General features: G+C 36.8%; 1 protein-coding gene across 1 annotated transcript in view; it reads left to right on the top strand.

The window, feature by feature from the left end:
- The first annotated feature begins 594 nt into the window (after positions 1-594).
- The window catches only part of LOC134748445 (kinesin-like protein KIF15), a 28947-nt gene continuing 4588 nt past the window's right edge, over positions 595-24953 (top strand). Inside the window, exons 1-7 of the mRNA XM_063683237.1 lie at positions 595-669; positions 2663-2776; positions 4057-4241; positions 14758-14906; positions 21128-21302; positions 21931-22031; positions 23853-23960. Coding sequence (XP_063539307.1) covers positions 4084-4241; positions 14758-14906; positions 21128-21302; positions 21931-22031; positions 23853-23960 — 691 coding nt within the window. The 5' untranslated portion in view covers positions 595-669; positions 2663-2776; positions 4057-4083. The remainder of the gene's footprint in view (positions 670-2662; positions 2777-4056; positions 4242-14757; positions 14907-21127; positions 21303-21930; positions 22032-23852; positions 23961-24953) is intronic.

Raw genomic sequence — 24953 nt, 5'->3', positions numbered from 1 at the left:
GTGTCTGTTAGTTGAGACGAATAGTGTATGTAATTCGCATATTATTTGTTAGCAATTAATAATTCATAGATTTAAGTTGGAATTAAAATGTCGAACGTCAAATTGGCTATTCGCGTTCGCCCGTTCACGGAAAGGTATGTATAAAAACTTGCGTAATTTTATACGGATATATTTTATCATTTAAATCATCTTATACCTAAAGTAAAATTACTGTTCAAAAAAATATAATGTTCAACTGAAAATATAGGTATGTGAATAGAGTGATGGTCTCTGTACGTAGTCATAACTTCATAAGTCTATTAGGCACTAATTCATTCTAATTAGCCTAAATAACTATATGTACTTACTTAATTGTCAGGTGACAACAAAAACTCACTAATTACTAATTTAAAAAAATATTATGTAAACAAAAATCAACTTCATTTAGTTATCCATGCGGTTCACTATGGCTATGAACTTGTAGTGGTAATTAGTGTTTTGGTTGTCATCTGACGATATAATTAGGTAGTTATAATATGGCACCTACTAGTGTCATTTTGCAATTTTGGAAATAGTACCTAAGTTTCAGTTTTCTCTTCATGTATTTACAGAGAGTTGAGGTCAGAGAAAGACAGAGTCCCGATAGTGAACGTGCTTGACGACAAGACAGTAACAATTACCAATTTAAAAGTAAGTATTTTTTCATATTATTTTATATACAATGTTATGTAGGTATTGTATGGGTAACCTATACTTTCTAATAGGTAGGTACAATTAGTTTAACTATATGGAAAATGACATTATTCCTTTTTCCTACGCACTTACGACATTTCAAGTTCCCTATTTACAAAAAAATACCTACAATGTTATGTAGGTATTGTATGGTTAACCTATACTTTCTAATAGGTAGATACAATTACTTTAACTATATGGAAAATTACATTATTCCTATTCTCTACGCACTTACGACATTTCAAGTTCCCTATTTACAAAAAATTTCGATCCCGATGGAAACTTTCAACCCTTTTTTCGCAAGCTAGGGTATGACTTTTCAAGACCTAGTCAGATGGCAGTCGCTTTCGTAAAAACTAGTGCCTACGTCAATTCTTAGGATTAGTTGTCAAGCGGACCCCAGGCTCCCATGAGCCGTGGCAAAATGCCGGGATAACGCGAGGAAGATGATGAGGGTATGAATTTTCAAAAACGGTGAAATCAGTTTTTGTCTACTTTATTATAATGCATTTTTACCAAGTTTTAAGTTCCTAGCTTACCTATATTACATTATTTATTTTTGGTAGCATACAATGTTTCGGTAATTGGGCTAGTATCTCTTTTTAAGTATTGTAAATACTTGTATTAATAGAATACCGCTCTTCCACTATAGGTAAGTTACAGATTTTTACATTAGTTGTAGTTACGCTAAAAATTTACAATTACAATTTAACATTAAAATTAAAATTAAATTAACAATATCATGCTAAAATATGAATATTCGAGTAAATTTGAAATTATATATATATAAAATTAAAATATTATTAAAATTTTAACCCCATACAAACTTTAAACCCCTTTTTAACCCTTTAAGGGGATGAATTTTTTAAAAATACTTAAATTACTTTTCTTGTATTCTAATAATATGCCGATTGCCGTTATACAAAGATTTGTCCACTAAAAAAATAATGTTTTTTAGGGTTCCGTACCCAAAGGGTAAAATCGGGACCGTGTCGGGACCCATTACTAAGACTCCGCTGTCTGTCTGTTTGTCTGTCCGTCTGTCACCAGGCTGTATCTCATGAACCGGGATAGCTAGATAGTTGAAATTTTCACTGATGATGTATTTCTGTTGCCGCTATAACAACAAATATTAAAAATAGAATAAAATAAATATTTAAGTGGGGCTCCCACACAACAACCGTGATTTTTTTGCCGTTTTTTGCGTTATGGTACGGAACCCTTCGTGCGCGAGTCCGACTCGCACTTGGCCGGTTTTTTTCCACGTTGCAGGATGAATTTTCAAAAACGCTGAAATTAGTTTTCTTATCTTTTAATAAAATACCTTTCTACAAAGTTTCAAATTGCTAGCTTAATTATAAACTGAAATAGATGTCATATCATATATTAAAGAAAAAGTGACGAAGCCCTCCAGTAGTGGAGGCCGGACCACTGGAGGGCTTCGTCACTTTTTCTTTAATAAATGACATCTATTTCAGTGTATAGTATAATTTGTATTGTATAGTAGTGTGACTACTTCCTGTTCCCAAAGTTGTGTTCCTAGCTTAAAATAAAACTTTCACCCCATACAAACTTTCATCCCCTTTTTAACCCGCTTAGGGGTTGAATTTCTCAAAATCATTTCGTGTTTCTTGTACACGTTTTAAATGTAACCCGGTGTGCATATTTTAACTTTTTACCTTTTGTAATTTCGGCTCTACGTTGATGAATCAGTCAGTAAGGACACACCCATTTATATACGCAGCAGAAAGTGTTATCTTATCTTATCTTATTATCCATCTTCTATCACTTTTACCGGACACTATGCTATCTTTCTGCTAAGAGGGACAGGCAAACATCATATACCTGTCACTGTCCCTTCAGAAGAAAGCGTCTCGAACAAGGATAGATGTAAAGTAATAAAATAACTATTTACCTACTCATTTTTTGACGGTACGTGTAAATTCCTCAGGTGAGTGCCTCAGGCGCGGGTGACAGCAGAGAGCGCGTGCGCCGGTACCACGCCGACTATACTTTCGACAGCGCTTGCGCGCCCACCAATCCAGAATATGCCACTCAGGAAAAGGTACAACATGTTTTTTTTCACGAGTACTTGTACAGTCAGCAGCAGAAGTTGCTAAGCAGGCGTGGTAATCAAAATTAACAGAACACAACTTTATAATTAAAAGAATAAGAGTATGTGAAGATAATCTTGAACACCTCAGCCGCTTAGCTACTTTTGCTGCTGACAGTATGTATGTATAAATTAAAGTAAAGCAAAGCAAACAAATTTATCTAATACGACCTTGGTAAGTTCCTGTACAGGCTAAGAAAGACAGGCTCATTTCAATAAAATTCCTTTCAACATCCTTGGACGGAGCAAGAATAACAGACGGCTTTGCTTAGCATAAAATTATTAAAGGATATTGAAGTCTTAGCTTGGCAGTCACATTGCAGCTGAAACAAACATCGTCGCAAGGGGTCTAATCAAAAATTCAATTTTTCTACTCGTCGAGTATAATCTGTGTATTACAAGTATTACAACGTCGCATGCAACACTACAACCTTACTCTTTTCAACGTTGGACAGTCTATGGCACTTCCGACTCAAGCATATGAATTTTATCGATACGGTTTAGTCAATTATAAAAATTTTGAAAATAGAACTTCATACATTTCGATAAAATATTTCTTGTTTAAGGAGACTCGATTCAATGCAAATTAGCCTACTGCCACACGCTGCTGCCGTGCTGCGTCGCATCTGCTTTGTGATTGGTTGGCCAACAAAAACATTTTATTTTATGTTGTAGTAGAAACAATTGCTTCATACGTCAGAAACGCGCACACTCTTCATATAGCAACATCCATACCCTACGAAAACCGCTTAGCGTTGCTTGTTAGTCTCCATAGGCTACGGTGGCCAAAATCGAGAAAAAACTGTCTTAAAATTGAATTTAGCAAGGAGCAGGTACCAGGGCCTCATGAGTTACGAGGAGGTATTGACCAACCCGCCGGGGGCCCCGGGCCCGGCGGCCGGGGCGCGTACGAGTATGAAGGTATCGCGGGCTACGGGAGCTCGCGTATCTAACTCAGCAAGCTTCGTTGCTTAAACACGGTACTCGACTGAAAAGCTCTCTATTATATCACGATTGTATAAAATACTATTATGATACCAATTTGCCGGGCTATAGAGTATAGTTCATGGCTCTCCACACCGCCAAAGACAGAAGCAGATGGAGAAAGAGCGTAAGAGAGAAAGTGATACAAAAGGGAGGTCACGACCCTCAATACTGAGGTATACGACGCCAGGAGGATGAGAGTATAGTTAAAAATGTGCCTAAATGAAAACGGGTTGTGTATATTTCAGGTTTTCGAGAGCATTGGCCGTGACGTAATGTCATGTCTCTCACGTCTCTCCTCGGTCTGCGTGCTAGCGTATGGACAGAGTGCCACAGGGAAGACTCACACGATGATGGGCACGGACTCGCAGCCAGGGTTAGTGCCGCGCCTCTGTAGGGAGCTGGCGTCTGTGGAGTGTGACGTCACCATCAGGTCAGTGCAAACTACACATATAGATCGTAAAGCCATATCTGTATTCTGTCGTCAGTTCATGCTGGCGATTGGAGCAGAGTGCTATGGGGAACACTTACATCTGATGGGATGGATCTATCTACTCTATCTAGGGCTGGAGGTAAGTAACTGTAAAAAGTGAAGCCTCAGGTCAGTATAGCTGGGTAGCTATATATGAATGATTGTGTCACATACCCGTAGTCGATCTTTTGTGTGTGTTACCTACTCCGTCCATATTTTTAACCGCCTTCAAAAAAAAGGTTTTGAGAAAAGTGTTTGTTACATTCTGGAGAAGGTTTAAGTATACATGGATGGTTTGAAAAACCAATTGGACCCGGTAGGAGGCGCTGCTATCGATATACCTATCGTCTTTGATTTGCTGAAACCGATTTAGATGAAATTTTGTGATAAGATGAAATAGTGGGAGTGGGAGTGCGTGTGGGCGTGGGAGTCGGAGTCAGTCAGAGTCCTGGACCCTGGAACTGGGAATGGGAGTGGGACTGGGAGTGGGAGTGTCTAGGTAAACTAAATCTTAGTTACAATAGGACGAAACATAATACCTAATATACCTATACTTAACTACATTTACAAATCGTTTAGCACCGAAACGTGAAAGTTTTGTCGCGAATAATTATCGAGGTTGACCATCGCCTACACTAGAATACCTACGAGCCCAAAACTAAATGGGGAACCTAACTGTAAACAAACTAATATTTTAGCCCAAAATCTGAAAATCTAAAATAAATCGCTAATAAGTAAAATAAAATGAATAAATAATAAAAGATGATAAAAAATTGAAACAAAAAATCACTAAAAAGGTAAGAATAAAATTTAATAAATAAAAAAATAAAAATAAATAATAAATTTAAAAAGAAAAAACAAAATAAAATCCAAAAAATAAGTAAAAACTGTATTAATTTAATTTCAATTCTTTTTTAAAATAATTTTTAAGAAAAAAAAAACCGACTTCAATGGGGGATGCCGTTGAAAGGTTACTTATTGTTGATGGTGCACTCCAGACAATGAAATGAAAAAGACAGCATCTTTTGCCTAACTAAAATGAGGTAAAACCACCCACGTTTCTAGTAGCATTTCGTTTCTATAAGGGTCATAGTTCTAACCTAACCTAACCGAATGTTCTGATAGCATTTCGTTTCTGTAAGGGTCAGAGTTCTAACCTAACCTAACCCACTTTTCTGATAGCAGTTCGGTTCTGTGAGGATCGCAGTTCAAAAAAAAGTCCAGGTCCAAGTTTGGGGTTGGGTCCATAACGAAGAGAATAAATCGCCAAACGTGAACTATGTGTCGTTGAAGAGTTCCATTCTGATCATCATCAGCAGTTCCACTTCATCAAATGTCACTTTTTTATGTAAAAGCTGGATTTGTTGATGAAAATACAAAAATCACTATATGTATGCCTTTCTCATTTGAGGAGTTCCCTCGATTCCTCATGGATCCCATCATCAGAACTCGAGCTTGACAAAAATGTGTCTTGAAAACCTAACTTGCTTACCAATCATAACGAAGAGGACAAATCGCCAAACGTGAACTATGCGTCGTTAAAGAGTTCCATTCTGATATTTCTGATCATCATCAGCAGCTGCACTTCATCAAATGTCACTTTTTAAAATGAAAGTGCTGGATTTGTTTATAAAAATACAAAAATCACTATATGTATGCCTTTCACATTTGAGGAGTTCCCTCGGTTCCTCATGGATCCCATCATCAGAACTCGAGCTTGACAAAAATGTTTCTTGAAAACCTAACTTGCTTAACAAACGTAACGAAGATGACAAATCGCCAAACGTGAACTATGCGTCATTGAAGAGTTCCGTTCTGATCATCATCAGCAGTTCCACTTCATCAAATGTCACTTTTTTATATGTAAATGCTTGATTTGTCGATGAAAATACTAAAATCACTATATGTATGCCTTTAACATTTGAGGAGTTCCCTCGATTCCTCATGGATCCCATCATCAGAACTGCGTTTTGACCATAACGGGACCAATCTGTATTTATATACTTACAATCAAAAAAAGAATTTTCAAAATCGGTCCAGAAATGACGGAGTTATGGAGTAACAAACATTTAAAAAAAAAAAAAAAAAAAAAAACACACAACCGAATTGATAACCTCCTCCTTTTGAAATCTTGAAGTCGGTTAAAAAGGGAACCGCCTTCAAAAAACCAACCCACTGAAAAGCACAAAATAATTTTTATATACCCCACCCGCTATCCTTGTCCAGTACCTATCCCGTCGTAAAGCAAATTTCTGCCAAAAAGTAATTAATACCTAATAATAAGCAAATTAATAACCATCCGGGTCATGACTTAGTTTTTGAAGGCGGTGCCAAACCAACAAAAACTTTTTTTGCTGCCAAACAGAAAAAGAAATACGAGAAGTAGTTAGTAGTGCAAGAACTAAACATGTCTTTTTTCTTTTTTGTTTGAAAAAACATAAAAGAGAATTGCAATAAAGAAAATTGTTTCTGTTTTATAGTCTATAAGACAGAAACAATTTTAAATATAAAACATTATACTATTATTACCTAAATATCGTTATTTACGATTATTTGTGTATCGTATATTTATAAAAACAATATCGAATGTTGCCTTTGTAAACTTAAAACATTCTTGCAGTAAGAAAAAACGCCTCTTCTTTGACAGGCGTTCTGTTCCATTCAGACAACTTATTAAGATCGGTTTTTCATCATTAAAAAATAAACGTATAATAAAACTTATAATGATGAAGAGGTAAGTAATAAAATATGAAATATGCATATTTTGCGTATTCTTACATTAACAGTAGGTTTTTATGTTGATTACGACGTTTAAAGGAAACTAATATTAACACTCATCAATAAGTAGTCATGAATTGGAACAAGTATAAATTTAAAAAAATTGGAAAAGTAAAAAGCACTAGTTCGCGAAAACCAACTTTCCGCACGCTAAACAGCCACGAAAAGTAGCACTTTTTGAGCAACTGTATTAAAAAAAATATTTTGTGCTTTTCAGTGGGTTGGTTTTTTGAAGGCGGTTCCCTTTTTTAAAAAAAGAATTGAAATTAAATTAATACATTTTTTACTTATTTTTTGGATTTTATTTTGTTTTTTCTTTTAATTTTTTTTTTATTTATTAAATTTTATTCATATGTTATACTCTGAAAGTAATTTATTCATTATCTATGAAGCGGGTTGAAAGTGATACGTTTGGACCGTTTTCCAGGTAAATACTTTTTATATTCATTTTTATGATTGACTTACTTTGACTTATTGTCCTATGTCCCCTAGGTGGGGCAGAGGGCGTCCACAGTGCGCCGCCATCTGGATCGGTCTTGAGCTTCGTGCTTGACTTCGCTCCAAGTCTTCCCAATAGCCTTCGCCTCTGCAATGATAGTCCGGCGCCAGGTCTGCTGTGAACGGCAACGTTTCCTCTTTCCTTGGGGATTCCAGTCTAGGGCTTGCCTCGGTATGTGATCAGGATCCCTTCGGAGTGTATGCCCAATCCAACTCCATTTCCGGCGCTTGATCTGCTGGTCGATCGGAGTCTCATTGCAGCATCTCCACAGGTTGATATTGGAAATTTTCTCGGGCCAGAGAATTATACCGAGAATGCGGCGAAGGCAGCGGTTAATACAGACTTGTAGCTGGCGCGAGATGTCTTTTGTGACCTTCCACGTCTCGCACCCATACAGCAATACGGTTTTTACGTTTGACCGGAATATTCTGAGCTTGACTCTCCGTGTCAGTTTACTTGATTGCCATACGGGGCGAAGCTGAGCGAAGGTTGCTCTTGCTTTGGCTATTCTCGAAGCGATGTCCTCTTCGGTCCCTCCTGTTTCCGACACGACGCTCCCGAGGTAAGTAAATTTGTAAACTTGCTCCACAGCCTCTGTGCCAATAAGGAGCGGCACGGTACTTGTCGCCCTGCACCTCATCTCCTGGGTCTTCCGGGTGTTGACTTTGAGTCCCGTCTTCATTGCCTCACTTCTCACATTTTTATGATGAAGAATGCAAATTCAGTTCAAAATGGATTTCCATTAGGTATATAACTTCCATTCTGTAATTCAACTCCTTATTCCATATAATAATATATATTGGGCAATGAATGAAGTGACAGTGGTTTAAGGTATGTTTTGTAAACATACACATGTATTTTACTTGCCTAATATTCGAAAAGAAAAGTAGTGTTTAACTCGGGTGAAAGACCCATTTCTGACAAAAATTATTAGCGCTCTCAATCCGTTCGAGCGACATAACGTCTCGTCGGAAATAGGTACTTTTCAGCCCTTGGTTAGTAATCTACTAATAAAAGGGCAGATTTTGACATTGTTCACATGACGCTGGTAAACAAATCCGTTTGACAAAACCTGATAAAGAGTTGTTTTTCAATAACCGGCATATCCATTATGGTCGAGACACCTCCAGACAGTGAAGCAAGAAATTGTTTCGATGTCATTTGCTTATGCAGTTCGTGTGAAGGAGCAATCGTCGTCGTGATAGCACGCGAAGCTTCACCGTCCAAAACGAAATGAGTTTCGCCACCTTTCATTTGCATTTGATATACGATCAAAACTTATTTATGCCCCTAAACTAACAAATTACGGACCGTTCTACGTGGCACCGTGGCAATAGTCGTCGTCTGCGACTTTTCTGGCACCAGTGTTACAATAATCTATATATGTATATAGTAAATGCACGTGTCCTGACTGATTGACTGACTGACTCATCAACGCAAAGACGAAACCACAAAAGCTAGAAAGTCGAAATTTGCACATCAGGTTACATTTATAAACTGTACAAGAGATAAGAAGCGAATTTGAGAAATTCAACCTCTAAGCGGGTTAAAAAGGGGATGAAAGTTTGTATGGGGTTCAAGTTTTATTTTGAGCTAGGAATTCGAACCTTGGGTAAAAGATATATATTCCCTATTAAAAAAAAAACTAATTTCAGCGTTTATGAAAATTCAACCCCTAAGGTGGTGAAAAAGGGGTCGAAAATTTGTATGGAGATCAAATTTTTTTTAGAATGCGGGAGTTGAAACTGTATATGTGCATATTATTAAAAAACAAGAAGTCATTTTAGCGTTTATAATAATACATCCTACACATTACAAATGCTTTGAAACTTCTTAGAAAGGCATAATAGCCGATTACAAAAAAGTAATTTCGACGTTTATGGAAATTCATCCCCTGAGACAGGTTAAAAAGGGAATGAAAATGTATTCCCTTTATACGGTTATATTTATATAGGTCATGCTATATCAAATTGAATTCACATCATAAGTACATCACCGAAAAAATGACCAGGATTTAATCTTCACAAGTTTTAGAATTTGAGTTGGGTGTATTTCACGTTGACTTGTTACACATTTACTCAGCTTTAGTTTCTATTTTGTTTAGTTTGTTGTATTAAGGTAGAGATATATCTTCATTATTTTATCTTATCTTTAATAATACCCATTCAGCCCTACACATGGAGTTCTAAACGTAGTGGTTTCTGCTATCTCCGTTAATGTACCTATATAGTCTACCATGCGCATGTACCTAAAACATATATACGTATATTCTGTTTCTTTATTCCGTAGATTAAAATGACATTTCATGTGGTACTAAGAAATGTCATGTCTTACACATGAAACGTCATTTTAGTCTACGGAATAAAAAAACAGACCTTAGGTACCTACAAATTCGTTAAGAACATAAAGAAACAATACTAGTAAATTATTTATTTAAAAAGTTCATAATTCATAATTCATATTTCATAATTTATTTATTGCATCCATGGTTTACATTTGGTGGTACATACATAGTGGGTTTCACATGGACCCTGGTAGGGCACAGCAATAGTCTTAAATCTAAAGTATGCTAGGTATTGGTATTAATGTAATCATTATATAAACTAGGTCTTATGACAATGGTTAAGACATTGTAATTTAAAATTATATTGCAACAAATTTATTAATGTCTTGGAGATATTATTAACAATTAAATTTAACATTGAAAATGTAGGGTATGGTATATGTATAATATTTGTTTATTTAATAGTTATGTCAAGAATGTCAAGATTAAGAGTTTGTATGTCATGCAATGTTTAAAAAGAATTGGTAAAAAATGAATGGAATAAAAATAATGATGTGAGTAATAATTAAAACTAATAATTAACATTAAATTCGATTAAAAATAATACCATTCGTGATCATTAACCTTAACATTAAATTCAATTAAAACTAGTAACATTCGTGATCATTTTTATCTTCCAATAAATCATTCAATTTATAGTAGCATTTGTTAACTAATAAGTTCTTCAACAGTTTGTTAAAATGTTTATCTGATGTCTGAAGTTTAATATCGTCGCCGAGTTTGTTATATATTTTAATGGCCATCATTTTTGGGCTTGTTTTGTGTAGTTATGTTATATCTGCATCAATCTTAATCGTTATTGTTTTACTGTCGGTAGTTCGATTAAGTTTGAATACTTTGAATGCCGTAATAAAATGAGAACCATCCAAGGCCGCGTCGGCACGCGAGACTTTAGCACCCTTTGGTTACGATTATGGCTTTATCTGTACTAATATCTTGCTACATAATGTACAAGTATTAGTACCTAACCACGTGTAGGAGTTACGTGTTCAATACATCATCAAAGATCGACTTAACTAGATAGGTTTCTTAAATTCATAAATTTTTTTCTAGCGTTTTTGAAGCATTTTACCCTGCTCACTGAGGGAGCGTATAGCGTCCGCTCAGTAACCTCATCCCAAAAGTTGGTACAGCAGGCCGCGTAGCCAACATGCAAATCGCTTACGCTTCGTAGCGATCGAAACGCAACTATCACTGTCGCACTAATATGGAAGAGTGATAGAGAGACACAAAGCGTTTCGTTGTCATAGCGATAGCGATTGTCACCTTAGCTAGGGCGGCAAGCATTAGTTTAATAATGTTTCGTGCATAGATAAATTTGGAAAAACTCATTGCCCATATAACTAAGTAGGTATTGGTAATTGGATTATAAACTGAAATAAATGTCATATACATTAAAGAAAAACCGGACCGGAAGTGCGAGTCGGACTCGCCCACAGAGGGTTCCGTACAAATTTAACATATTTTTTATTTTCTTTTATTTTTTAAAATGAGATGTTTTGAGATTTTTTCCTGTACTTGTAGTATAAGAAGATATTACTTGGAAAATTTCATAGTTTCAGGTCAACGGGAAGTACCCTATGAATTTTGATTCTAGTTTTTAATCGCTTGATTGTATGAATATTGCCTACATTCCCCTATGAATAAGTTTGTCAATAATAATTATTGTTGTAGTAAACATCCGTTTAATTGTTTATTTGGAAACGAATAAGTACGTAACTGGTATACATTTATGTGTGTGAACACAAACATCCGACATCGGTGAAGATATTTCCAGTAGTTAAAGATGAAACTCTAGCTAGCCTAATAACTATGACTAAAAGAAATTATTTAAAAGTGATACACAATGTAATGTGTAGTCCACATCAAAATTTAAACAAGTTATACATAACATAATTGACTTAATGGTTAATCTTAATCCTAAAATTGTCCTGTAATATTTAGTTTGTAAATTAGTTTCGTCAAATCATTTCATTTCCTTACTCATATGTGAGTCCATCCTGAAATATTGCGACGAAGGTTTTGATAAGGATTTCCCAAAGTAACTTGCTCCTTCCAGTATTTATATATGTTAGACAACTATAGCCGAGTATTATAGATTCTATAAGTGTCTAGCTAGCATTATACTCGTACGGCTTCTCACCCTTGCGGCGCAAACAGTTTAATTCGCCACGTCTAAGGTGCCAGGTGCGACCCTGTGCTGTCTTTACAGGGCCTGGGAGTTTTTCGCGTATATACGTGTTTTTTCAGGAACTAAAAAGTAACCGTGAGTTGAACAAGAGTAAATTGAAGTTACAAGTTTAAAATGTATCGGGATATTTATCTAAGTGGTTTTGTTAAAATAAAATAAGTAGCTAGAACTTCAAAGTAAGTAGTCGTATATTTTAGTACCTAGGTATTTTTTTGCTTTTGTAGGTGATTCGTACTGGACAAAGATAAATTAATACAAACCATGAAAGGTAATTTAGAAAATATCCAACGGCGTTAGATTCTTACGTACATGTAAATATTTTCTCTACATTAATATATAATCACTACATAGTATAAAACAAATGGCGGCAAAAATTGGAGAATGTTGGCCTAAAGATCAGCAGATCTAAAACAGAACACATGTTCTGCGATTTTGGCGGTCTCTCCAGTTTTGCTGCCATAGAACTCGATAGCGTTACATTGCCGGTCTGCTCCGACTTCAAGTACCTCGGTTCGCTCGTACAGTGCGATGGCGATATTGACCGTGACGTGAAAAACCGGATTAGCACAGGATGGATGAAATGGCGGCAGGTTACGGGAACCATTTGTGACGCCCGTATGCCCCTTCGGTTGAAGGGTAAAATTTATAAAACGATCATAAGACCTGTCGTCATGTATGGATCAGAGTGTTGGGCCCTAAAGATGACGGATGAAAAGAGATTGCATGTAGCGGAGATGAGAATGTTAAGGTGGATGTGTGGCGTGACGAGAATGGATAGGATAAGGAATGAGTATATAAGAGGAAGCCTGAAAGTTGCACCCATAACAGAAAAAGTAAGGGCAAATCGCCTAGCATGGTACGGGCATGTGATGCGGAGGGATGAAAGTCATATGACGAGAAAGGTATTAAGAATGAATGTGGAGGGAAGTACGAGGAGAGGAAAACCGAGGAAAAGGTGGATGGACTGTGTGAAAGATGATATGAAACTAACGCAAGTGAATGATGAGATGACGGGTGACAGAGATGTATGGAAGAAAAAGACATGCTGCGCCGACCCCAAGTGAATGGGACAAGGGCAAGCGAATGATGACATAGTATAAAACAAAGTCGCTTTCCGCTCTGTATGTATGTCTGTCCCTATGTACGTATGCTTAGATCTTTAAAACTAGGCAACGGATTTGGATGCGGTTTTTTTAATAGATAGAGTGATTCAAGAGGAAGGTTTATATGTATAATATAACTTGTAAAGGTTTTGGGTAAATTAGGTGAACTACCTGTGCGAAGCCGGGGCGGGGGTCGCTAGTGTTAAATAAACCTATCTACTTTGTTAGGTATATCAACTTGGCAAAGAGTTTATTATGAATTTATTGTGTAAAAATGGTAAAATGCCTGTCAATAATACGGGCCCATACACATCACATTCATATACAGCACATACATACGTATAGATATTATTATCTAATAACGTGACGCATGATAAAGTTTAATTGCTATTGTTAACGTTCATTTGTCAATGTATAAATTGTTGTGAAGACGGTATGCATCTTTTGTCAGGAAAGTAGAAGATTGAATAGTTTATAATTGACCGGCCGGGGTGCGTGAGTTGGTGCTAGTTAATATCATTAATCTGTTTTGATGTTTAATCAATCATTAGTTAGTTAAAGTAAATCATGCCTATAGAGTTTGATATACACCTATAAACCTTTAATTTAATAATTCTGTCTATCGGTAACGCGTAAAAGCTGGATTAATTTTATAAGAGCCAGTCTTTCAATATCAGGGTCAGTGTCGGATTAGGCAATACTGTCTAAGATGAGGTGACGTACTTACGTAAGTGACAATTAAATATACAGGGTTATTCCAGGCTTTTATAGCTGATTTTCAATTTAAAGTTTAATAAATGAAAAAAAAAAAACTATTATGCCGTATTTTGGGGTTGAATGTTTTTAATACCGTAAAATGGTCCTACTTTGCTCCAAAATTGACTCCACTTTAAGGTTGAATTGCTGCTACCTATAGTCACAGGGCGGACACGCTATACATCAAAAATCACTTGCGTTTCAATGTGTGAACGGCACGTCCGTAACTCCGTACACGCGTCATGCGCACGCCAGAAGTCCGCCAGATTTCTGTCACGGGGCGAGGTAATTCAAGTCGGGTTGGGGCGGTGCGTTGCCGTTCTGTACGATAATACTATTACTTATTCTGTGCTATAGTTTACTTAGGGGTGCAAAGTTACCCCATTGTGCGGCAAATTAATACGCCCCGCCAAAAAAAGAGATTAATTTGATGAATAACGTAGCAATTCAAAATATATTTACAATTTCGTTTATCTGAGTATATAAATAATAATATAGAACCTAAATAAGGTTTGAATATATTGAATTCACCTCACACTTAAATTGCTTACTTATAGTAAAGTTTATAGTAGGTAAGTAATAGATATTTTAAGTAAAAAAATTGTAACTATCAAACATCAGCTGCTATAACTGCAATTGCGTCAGAGACACGGGTACTTTTTTATTTAAGAGGCTTTAGTCGAGGCGGTCGAGGCTTTAAGGTTTGAGGCTCTAGACTCAACCGTCGCGACTTGAATTTTGTAGGTTAGGTACGCTTCAAATACAACACTGCCTACGTGTCGCAAATTTGTTATATTTCTTAACAGTTTCCTGGAAATCTACAACGAGCGCGTCCACGACTTGCTGGTTGGCGAGGATCCACCACTGACCTTCAACTCTTTGCCGCGGCGGCGTGGCAACGCGCGTAAGGACCTGCGCGTCCGCGAGCACCCCACGAGAGGACCTTACGTACAGAGTGAGAAGTTTAATACAGTTTCATATAACACCTGCTGGGGTGAGAGGATCCATTACTTACTAACCAAGTTGCAACTGCGGCCAACCATCCACCCGCGCTCGGTGTACGGCTACGAGTATATAGCCATCCCGTTTTCTCAGCTCGAAATTACTTAGAAAACGCGCGGAAACAGCACCTACAGAGCAACAGTTTCTACCGAGATCAAAGCAAAGAAAAACTTTAGTGTGATACTGCTATTTTTTTTGGAAAAAGAGGAGGTTCTCAATTCGTCGGAATCTTTTTTTGAGTACATACCTATGTTCCCCGATTACCCCGCCTGAAACAATTTGGAAATAGCTATTTGTTTTACAAGGGGCCAAAGTGGTTAATCCGCCTTGAAACCCTCGTATCGCTCAAGATTCCATTTTTCGAACCACTCGCTACGCTCGTGGTTTAATTTTGGGATCTTCCGCTTGCTCGGGTATCAATATTAGCACGAGAGGTTAAAAAAAAATTGCCACCGAGTGAAACACATAGCGGAAGCCGCTCGACCCCAATTTCAAAGGAATACCGCAAATCGATGTACAGGTTAGCCGTTTGGCACACGCAAAACCTATCGAGTGTGGTATCATACGAAAGGGCTTTTTGAGGCAATTCTAAAAATATATCACATCATTACATTTCGGGCATTTTTTTTAAATTAAAACAAAAAGAATTTTCGAAACATACCAAGTTTGGGCTCCTCCAGACACGATATGGCTGATTTTTTTTGTACAATATACCACAAATGATACGTGATATCCTCATGTCTAACCCCAAGAAAGCAATTTTGAAAATAATATCATTAACATTTTTTTTTAATTTTTCAATTTTACAAAGTGACACAGTTCTACTTCAATACCTATTTCACGAGACTTATGGAACTATACTGCAGATACGGTACATATTAATCATAAAATGATACGTAATATCCATATATCCAATGGGAAATACCTCTTTAACCCTTTAACTGCGCCTTTTCATCAGTTGGTATAATTTGTTTAGTTATTGACACAAAATATCAAGGTTGTATCCTCTAGCTACGATATACCTTACTGATTTTTTTGTACAATATACCACAAATGATACGTAATATCTTGATATCGAACCCCAAGAAAGCAATTTTGAAAATAATATCATTAACAATTTTTTTTAAATTTTTCAATTTTACAAAGTGACACAGTTCTACTTCAATACCTATTTCACGAGACTTATGGAACTATACTGCAGATACGGTACATATTAATCATAAAATGATACGTAATATCCATATATCGAACGGGCTTTAACCCTTTAACTGCGCCTTTTCATCGGTTGGTATAGTTTGTTTTGTTTTTGACACAAAGAATGAGCAGATTATTGTAACTGTATTTGTCGATGATTTTTTCATATTCTCAAATAGTAAAGCTATGACAGATGATTTAAAAAGGAATTTGATGTCAAAGTTCACTAAGGATTTGGGTCAGGTGAAAAAATGTTTAGGTATGAGGGTAAAAATGTATGAAAATGGCAGTATTTCTTTGGATCAAGAGCAATTTGTAAATCAGATTTTGATGAAGTTTAATATGTCAAATTGTAATTCCGTAGATACCCCAATAGAAAGTAATTTGAAATTGGAGAAATCTGAGGAAGTGTGTAAACAATACCCTTATCAACAGCTGATAGGAAGTCTAATGTACTTACACGTCCAGACATTAGTTACAGTGTCAGTTATTTGAGCCAGTTCAATAATTGCTTTTCAGCAGTTCATTGGTCACATGCAAAAAGAATATTAAAATATTTGCAGAAAACTAAATCCGTTGGTTTAATATTTAAAAATTATGATAAGAATCTGGAAGATTTTGTTGATGCTGATTGGGCTTCAAATAATATTGACAGAAAGTCATACACTGGTTTCTGCTTGAAATTATCGGGCTCTGTGATTTCTTATGAATGTAAAAAGCAGCAAACAGTGGCCTTGAGCTCAGTTGAATCGGAGTATATGGCAATTTCTGAAGCGGTCAAGGAGGCAATTTATTTAAAAAAATTGCTTTCAGAAATTGTTGTATGCGAATATAAAATTGTCTTGTACAATGATAACCAAGGTGCTCAAAAACTGACTGAAAATCCTTTGTTTCATAAAAAAACAAAACATAGATGTTCGTCATCATTTTGTTAGGGAAGCTGTCACTAACAATCTTGTAAAAATTGTTTATTCGTCATCATCTGAAATGCCCGCAGACCTTTTGACTAAAGGCTTAAGTAGTGTAAAGCACAATTATTTTGTTAGGAAAATGGACATTCAGAGCATTGTTTAGATAGTTAGATTTAATTGTTATTTTGTTTTTTGGAAACTGTGCTTAGATTATTTTGATAAGTGGAGGTGTTAAAATATGTATCACAATAATCTAAGTTTATTTAGTAACTACTAGTGCCATCTGTTATACATTTGGTGTAAACTGTTATATGTCATTGTCTGTGACACATTAAAAAAATAAACCAGTCTCATTGCAACAGCTATCCTACTTGTTTCATTTTATTAAGTTTTTTTAAGATATACAATCTTAAAAAAAAATCTGATACTATATATGAACCTTACTGATTTTTTTTGTACAATATACCATAAATAATACGTAATATCTTGATATCTAACCCCAAGACAGCAATTTTGAAAATAATTTCTTTAAGATTTTTTTTTAATATTTTTCATGTGTATAATTTTTTACTATTACAATATTGAGAAATTAAAAAAAATCTAAATGAAATTATTTTCAAAATTGCTTTCTTGGGGATAGATAATAAGATATTACGTATCATTTGTGGTATATTGTACAAAGAAAAATCAATAGGGTATATCGTATCTGAAGGATACAATCTTGATATTTTGTGTCAAAAACTAAACAAACTATACCAACTGATGAAAGGCGCAGTTAAAGGGTTAAAGAGGTATTTCCCGTTCAATATATGGATATTACGTATCATTTTATGATTAATATGTACCGTATCTGCAGTATAGTTCCATAAGTCTCGTGAAATAGGTATTGAAGTAGAACTGTGACACTTTGTAAAATTGAAAAATTAAAAAAAAATTGTCTTCGGTTACCGCGATAGTTACTCATGAAATAAAACTATGAAAACGGATTATATCGCGTATATTGAATTTATAATACATCCCGACGTTTCGAACTCTTTACAGCGTTCGTGGTCAACGGGTGACTGAGGAAAAATTACAAAATGCAAAAATACCCACATACTAAAATAATGAACAATCATAGACTACAAACTTTAAGGCTGGTTGTACATGCAAAATCGGTTCATAAGGCTAGTTATACACTATAATTATTTTTCAAGTAAAGATATATATATATACGCGATAAAAATAAACTATGCCGGCTCCAACCCTACACCACGGACCCGAGAAGATTTAATTCCCTCCTAAACTGTAGGAGGGTATCCCAATATGGGACCGGCAACAAACTCGGCGGGACACATCTTTTCAAAACATCAGAATGTCCAGCATCATCCAACACTACGGTCTCACAGTCTATGTCTCGCTTGCTCCTTTATCAGGTGGACTACAGGATCCCAAGCTGGTGGTAGAGAAAAGCCATCTTCCCTATTAAAGTTTGGATATTTCTTAATCTCAATGGCCTCGCGCAGCATTCTGGGTATGTAACGCTTCTCCTTGGCAAGAACCAGAGGCTTATCAAACTTGATTGAGTGATTGGCTTTATCCATGACATGCTCACAGACAGCAGACCTAGGTCGACGGTGCTTGACATCAGCTATGTGTTCCTTCACCCGAGTGGAAATGCTCCGTTTCGTCTGCCCGACATATGATAGGCCACACTCACAGTCCAGCCTGTACACTCCTGCAGTCTGTAGAGGGGTATTGCATTTTACAGGCCTCAGGAATTGTGACATCTTCTTCATTGGCTTGAAATATGTTTTTATAGAAGCACGCTTCAAGATGTGGCTGATCCTGTCCGTGACCCCCCTGACAAAAGGCAGAATGGCAGGCCTGCGCTCGACTGTGGGGATCTTAATGTGGGACCTCTGGTTGACCCGCGGTATCCTGAGCTCGTTTGCCTGGAGCGCGCGCCTGGCATGCTGGAGCTCCGCGGCCAGATGCTGGTCATCACATATCCTCTGGGCTCTCTGAAACAAAGATTTGCCTACTGTAACAAGTTGACTGGGATGGTGATGCGATTTGCCATTTAAGTACCTATCAGTATGAGTAGGTTTCCTATACACAGTGCGACCTAGGGTGTTATCAGGATAAAATTGGTAAAAAGAAATCCTGATAACACCCTAGGTCGCACTGTGTATAGGAAACCTACTCATACTGATAGGTACTTAAATGGCAAATCGCATCACCATCCCAGTCAACTTGTTACAGTAGGCAAATCTTTGTTTCAGAGAGCCCAGAGGATATGTGATGACCAGCATCTGGCCGCGGAGCTCCAGCATGCCAGGCGCGCGCTCCAGGCAAACGAGCTCAGGATACCGCGGGTCAACCAGAGGTCCCACATTAAGATCCCCACAGTCGAGCGCAGGCCTGCCATTCTGCCTTTTGTCAGGGGGGTCACGGACAGGATCAGCCACATCTTGAAGCGTGCTTCTATAAAAACATATTTCAAGCCAATGAAGAAGATGTCACAATTCCTGAGGCCTGTAAAATGCAATACCCCTCTACAGACTGCAGGAGTGTACAGGCTGGACTGTGAGTGTGGCCTATCATATGTCGGGCAGACGAAACGGAGCATTTCCACTCGGGTGAAGGAACACATAGCTGATGTCAAGCACCGTCGACCTAGGTCTGCTGTCTGTGAGCATGTCATGGATAAAGCCAATCACTCAATCAAGTTTGATAAGCCTCTGGTTCTTGCCAAGGAGAAGCGTTACATACCCAGAATGCTGCGCGAGGCCATTGAGATTAAGAAATATCCAAACTTTAATAGGGAAGATGGCTTTTCTCTACCACCAGCTTGGGATCCTGTAGTCCACCTGATAAAGGAGCAAGCGAGACATAGACTGTGAGACCGTAGTGTTGGATGATGCTGGACATTCTGATGTTTTGAAAAGATGTGTCCCGCCGAGTTTGTTGCCGGTCCCATATTGGGATACCCTCCTACAGTTTAGGAGGGAATTAAATCTTCTCGGGTCCGTGGTGTAGGGTTGGAGCCGGCATAGTTTATTTTTATCGCGTATATATATATATCTTTACTTGAAAAATAATTATAGTGTATAACTAGCCTTATGAACCGATTTTGCATGTACAACCAGCCTTAAAGTTTGTAGTCTATGATTGTTCATTATTTTAGTATGTGGGTATTTTTGCATTTTGTAATTTTTCCTCAGTCACCCGTTGACCACGAACGCTGTAAAGAGTTCGAAACGTCGGGATGTATTATAAATTCAATATACGCGATATAATCCGTTTTCATAGTTTTATTTCATAAAAAAAAATTGTTAATGATATTATTTTCAAAATCGCTTTCTTCGAGTTAGACATGAGGATATCACGTATCATTCGTGGTATATTGTACAAAAAAAAATCAGCTATATCGTGTCTGGAGGAGACCAAACTTGGTATGTTTCGAAAATTCTTTTTGTTTTAATTTAAAAAAAATGCCCGAAATGTAATGATGTGATATATTTTTAGAATCGCCTCAAAAAGCCCTTTCGTATGATATACGATAGGTTTTGGATTTTTTTTTTCCATACAAAAACAAAATGTTTTACCACCCCCCAGCGAATTTTTTTTAGGAACTGCGGGTCAAAAATTTTGTTTTGGCCTCTAGTATGTGTGTGCCAAACGGCTAACCTGTACATCGATTTGCGGTATTTTTATACGAACGGGTTAGACTAACAAAATTATTCACCACACCAACATAAGGAAAATACTAACAGTAAAATATCAAACAAAATCGTTTCAAAATGAATGTTATTAAATATTGATCATTCAAAATCAACATTTAAAAGTCAATTTTACCAGCAAACATAAGAAAGCAACTCAAAATTTGCATTTGATTACCTTGCCTCACATGTGAATAAAATGCAACTTTCTTATCAGTTTTTCAACCATCAAGATAGCCTTTACCAGCAGGTGTGGTCAAAATTCTTTTTTTGTTTCAAAGTTTCCAGGTGGCCCCATTAAAATTGACTATATAAAAAAAGGCTGGAAATTGAAAGATGGCTTTTTGTTCTTAAATATTGTGTAGACTTACGCCGTGTAGCCGTAACCAACGTCGAGGCGCTGCTCGCGCTAGTGGCGGAAGGCTGCCGCCGGCGGCGCACAGCTGCGACACGCCGGAACTCCTCCTCTTCGAGGTCTCATGCTCTGCTGGAGCTGAGCACGCCCAAGGCAACCTTGCATCTAGCTGATCTTGCTGGAAGGTATACAAATTACATTTGGCTAGGCCTACATCGTTCAAGTAGAAAAATATGCAGGATAAAAGGACATCGCGATTTGAGCTTGTAGTAAAACACCTCTGCGACAGACTTATCATTATCCTCCTAGTAACGTTAACCCGGAGTTTTCTGCCACAGCTCGGGGCCTGGGGTTCGCTTGGCAACTAATCAGGAACTGGCGTAGGTTTTTATGAAAGCGACTGTCATGTGATCTTTATTTATACCCAGCGGGGAATCTAGGCCTTATTGGAATTAGGTCGGTTTCCTAACGGTCACCAAAAAGCGAATAGCAAATATCAAATATTATTTTGTAAGTAGAGGTACAGTCTGGCAAATAAGAGTAGAAATTAAAAAGTGGCAACACCATAGTGTCGTCCCTTTCAAATCAATCTAAGAAAAAAACAGTGTTGCCACTTGAATTTTTTTGCCAGACTGCACATAAGTTCCAAAAAACTTATTGATAAAGGCCGGGGTTTGAGCCCGCAACTTCCGGATAGCAAGTCGTCCGTCCTTATTATTAGGCTACCAACGCTATTTTATTACAACTGTCTATATCTACTACCACTATCTCTCACTTTCATCAGAAATACCTATCTCTGTTCTATTTTCCCAGTGAAAAAGCCAGCTGGGAGGGTGTCGGAGGAGGACGCCAAAAAGAAGGTGCCAATATTAACAAGTCCCTCGTGGCTCTAAGCAACGTCATATCTGCATTAGGTGAGTTTAACAGTCGCCAATCGTCATAAAAATGGTTTCTTTGGTTTGACCTATAAAACTTTTATTCGAATGCAAAGTTTCGTTGAATGTTTTGTTTGGTATATGCATTTTATTTGTGAGCAGTATTTTTTCATAATAGTTGTAAAAAATAAACGTTTTGTAACTAAAATTAAATAGGTACTTATTTACCGGTATGTATTTACTAGGTACAAACTTGACATTCAGAATTTAGAATTATTTGTGAATCAGGAGAAGAAAATTAAATTGAATTTATAGTTTGTCAAAGGACTGTCTCATTTCAAACATAGACAGAGAGAATGATATTATCTTTGTCTTATACTAGTACTAGCACCCAAAAGAAAAGGATGAGTATAGTTTTCTTTGTTCTTATTTACTGACAAGATTTGCTTGACCAACTATAGCTATAAGAACCATTTATAAAAGCAAATTTAAAAATAAAGAAAGCCCAACAAGAACTATTAAATAATCTGTGGCCCAACAGCGTAAGATTATAATAACTTTAAATTGTGATCAATGAAACCTAAAGAGGATCTTCATATACTTATAAAATAATACCCCTCTCGACATGCTACGTCAATTTTTTTTTATATATTTTTTTTCGCCTATATCTCAAATAAAAAAAGAGATTCTTAATGAGGAGGAATCTAATAGTTTATGAGATATGACAAAAAATAACTACAATTTTTTTTATGTTTAATTGTTTTAACTTTTGCAATTTTTTTATGTGATAATGATAATAAACGCTTCGAATACATTTTTCTAGACATAACTCCTAATCCAATGAGGTATCACTCTTGATTTTAGAAGCAGGTAAAATAAAAATGCATGTGAGTAAGTACTAAGTAATTTATTTATTGTAAACTGTGTAGGTACATAAAGGCGTTAAATATATCAACAGGTATAAACAGTTGCTCGTTTCGAGCGTACAATTTATAGCCTTAAAAATAATTAACAACTATATACATTGTAACAACTAATATTAACATCTAATACATATCACTTGCTGTTTCCATCGCTTCAAATTTTTTTTTAAACTATAATATATTTACATTGTCGGTAAGAAACCTTTTTAATTGGTACTTAAATATGTTATCATTTAATTTGTTACTATCTCTATTTTTCACCATTTTGAACTTGTTGACTACAATATGTAGTGACACTCGTACAACGCGTTTGTTTTCTAGAGTGCCATAAAGGAGTAGGTACCAACAAAGATAGATATAACTCCGTCCGTAATAGATGGATACAGTCTAAGGAAAAAACGTGCCTCGAAAATCACGAAAATTTGGTTCTCGATCAGATGGCGCCACTAGTTTTGGCCTACACTCGTATAGAGGGCGTTGACTGTTTCGTTTGTTATTTACAATTTTAACGCATACCAGTGAAAGAACATGGGTCAAAATCATATAAATATAATTAATGCAAATAATAAAATCATTTATCCATATTTAAATACATTTTATCGTATTTTTATAAATATTTATTTTTAGTTTTAAAGTGTGTCGACAGATGGCAGTGAATTTACTGGGGTTACAAAATTTACTATGACAGTACCGCTCTAGTATAAGTTACTCTATGGTAACAAGTAGTAAATAAACAAAACAATACGATTTATTTTATAATTATGAATTTATGATTGTTTCAATGTCTCTCAAAATAAAATCTAAAACCGATGTAATTCGATATGAACCGTTTCTGTAAAATTTATTAAAATTAAAAACTGCCGTGTTGTGACATTGTGCCATATTAATATTTCGCGTAATCATAATCAATCATATTGTGATTATTTGTGTCGTTTAGTGAGCGGTAGCAGCGGCCGTGGACGGTTTGTTCCCTACCGGGATTCTGCTCTTACTTGGCTTCTAAAAGATTGCTTCACGGGAGGCGCCTGCACTTTTATAATAGCAAGTAAGTTTATCAATAATGACAGATTTACGCTTTATAAGTTATAACAAAGTTTTACGTTGAATTTTAAGTTTTTAATACGATTTTCAGACTTTACTGTCGTCGGGTGATAAGATAACAAATCTTAAGACATTACATGTCTTCTAAACTTTCTGTTTGACTAAGGGCCACTTGCACCATCCCACTAACCCGGGTTTAACCGGTTAAACCTGGAATTACCATGGTTACCAGTACAATTTGACACTGGGTGAACGGTTTAACCGGTTAACCCCGGGTTAGTAGGATGGTGTAAATGGCGCTAAGGGTCAGTTACACCTAACCGTAAGACGTAACCTCGTCCAGTTCAACCCCAGTAAGATACAAGTCTGCGCGTTCTCCGCCAAAAAAACCCCATTTGTCACGGCGCCAAAGTTTCAGGGCATTCCCCTTACCACCGCTAAAAGTATCGGGATACTTGGCGTCGACATTACGAACGAAGTCCAGTTTCGTAGTCATCTGGAACAAAAAGCCAAACTGGCCTCCAAAAAGCTTGGGGTGCTTAACAGAGCCAAACAGTACTTCACACCGGGTCACCGACTTTTGTTATATAAAGCGCAGGTTCGACCCCATATGGAGTACTGTTCTCATCTCTGGTCTGGCGCTCCACAATACCAGCTCCTTCCCCTTGACTCCATCCAACGTCGGGCAGTTCGTATTGTCGGCAATTCCGAACTTACTGACGGCTTAGAACCTCTTAGTCTTCGGAGAGACGTTGGCTCTCTTTGCATGTTCTACCGTCTGTACAATGGGGAATGTTCCGAAGAACTTTTTGATCTGGTGCCATCGTCTCGTTTCTATCACCGCACCTCCCGCCAAAGGAGCAAAGCTCATCCTCACTTCTTAGACACATGGCACACCATGAATAAGCGGGCATCCCGCTCGTTTCTTCCCAGAACGTGCAGAATGTGGAATGAGTTGCCTCCTGAGGTATTTCCTTTGTGCTACGACATGGGATTC

The sequence above is a fragment of the Cydia strobilella genome, chromosome 16 (genome assembly GCF_947568885.1).
Source record: "Cydia strobilella chromosome 16, ilCydStro3.1, whole genome shotgun sequence".
Lineage (NCBI taxonomy): Eukaryota > Metazoa > Arthropoda > Insecta > Lepidoptera > Tortricidae > Cydia > Cydia strobilella.
The sequence above is the reverse complement of the archived record's forward strand: the minus strand, read 5'-3'. Positions and strand labels throughout refer to the sequence as shown.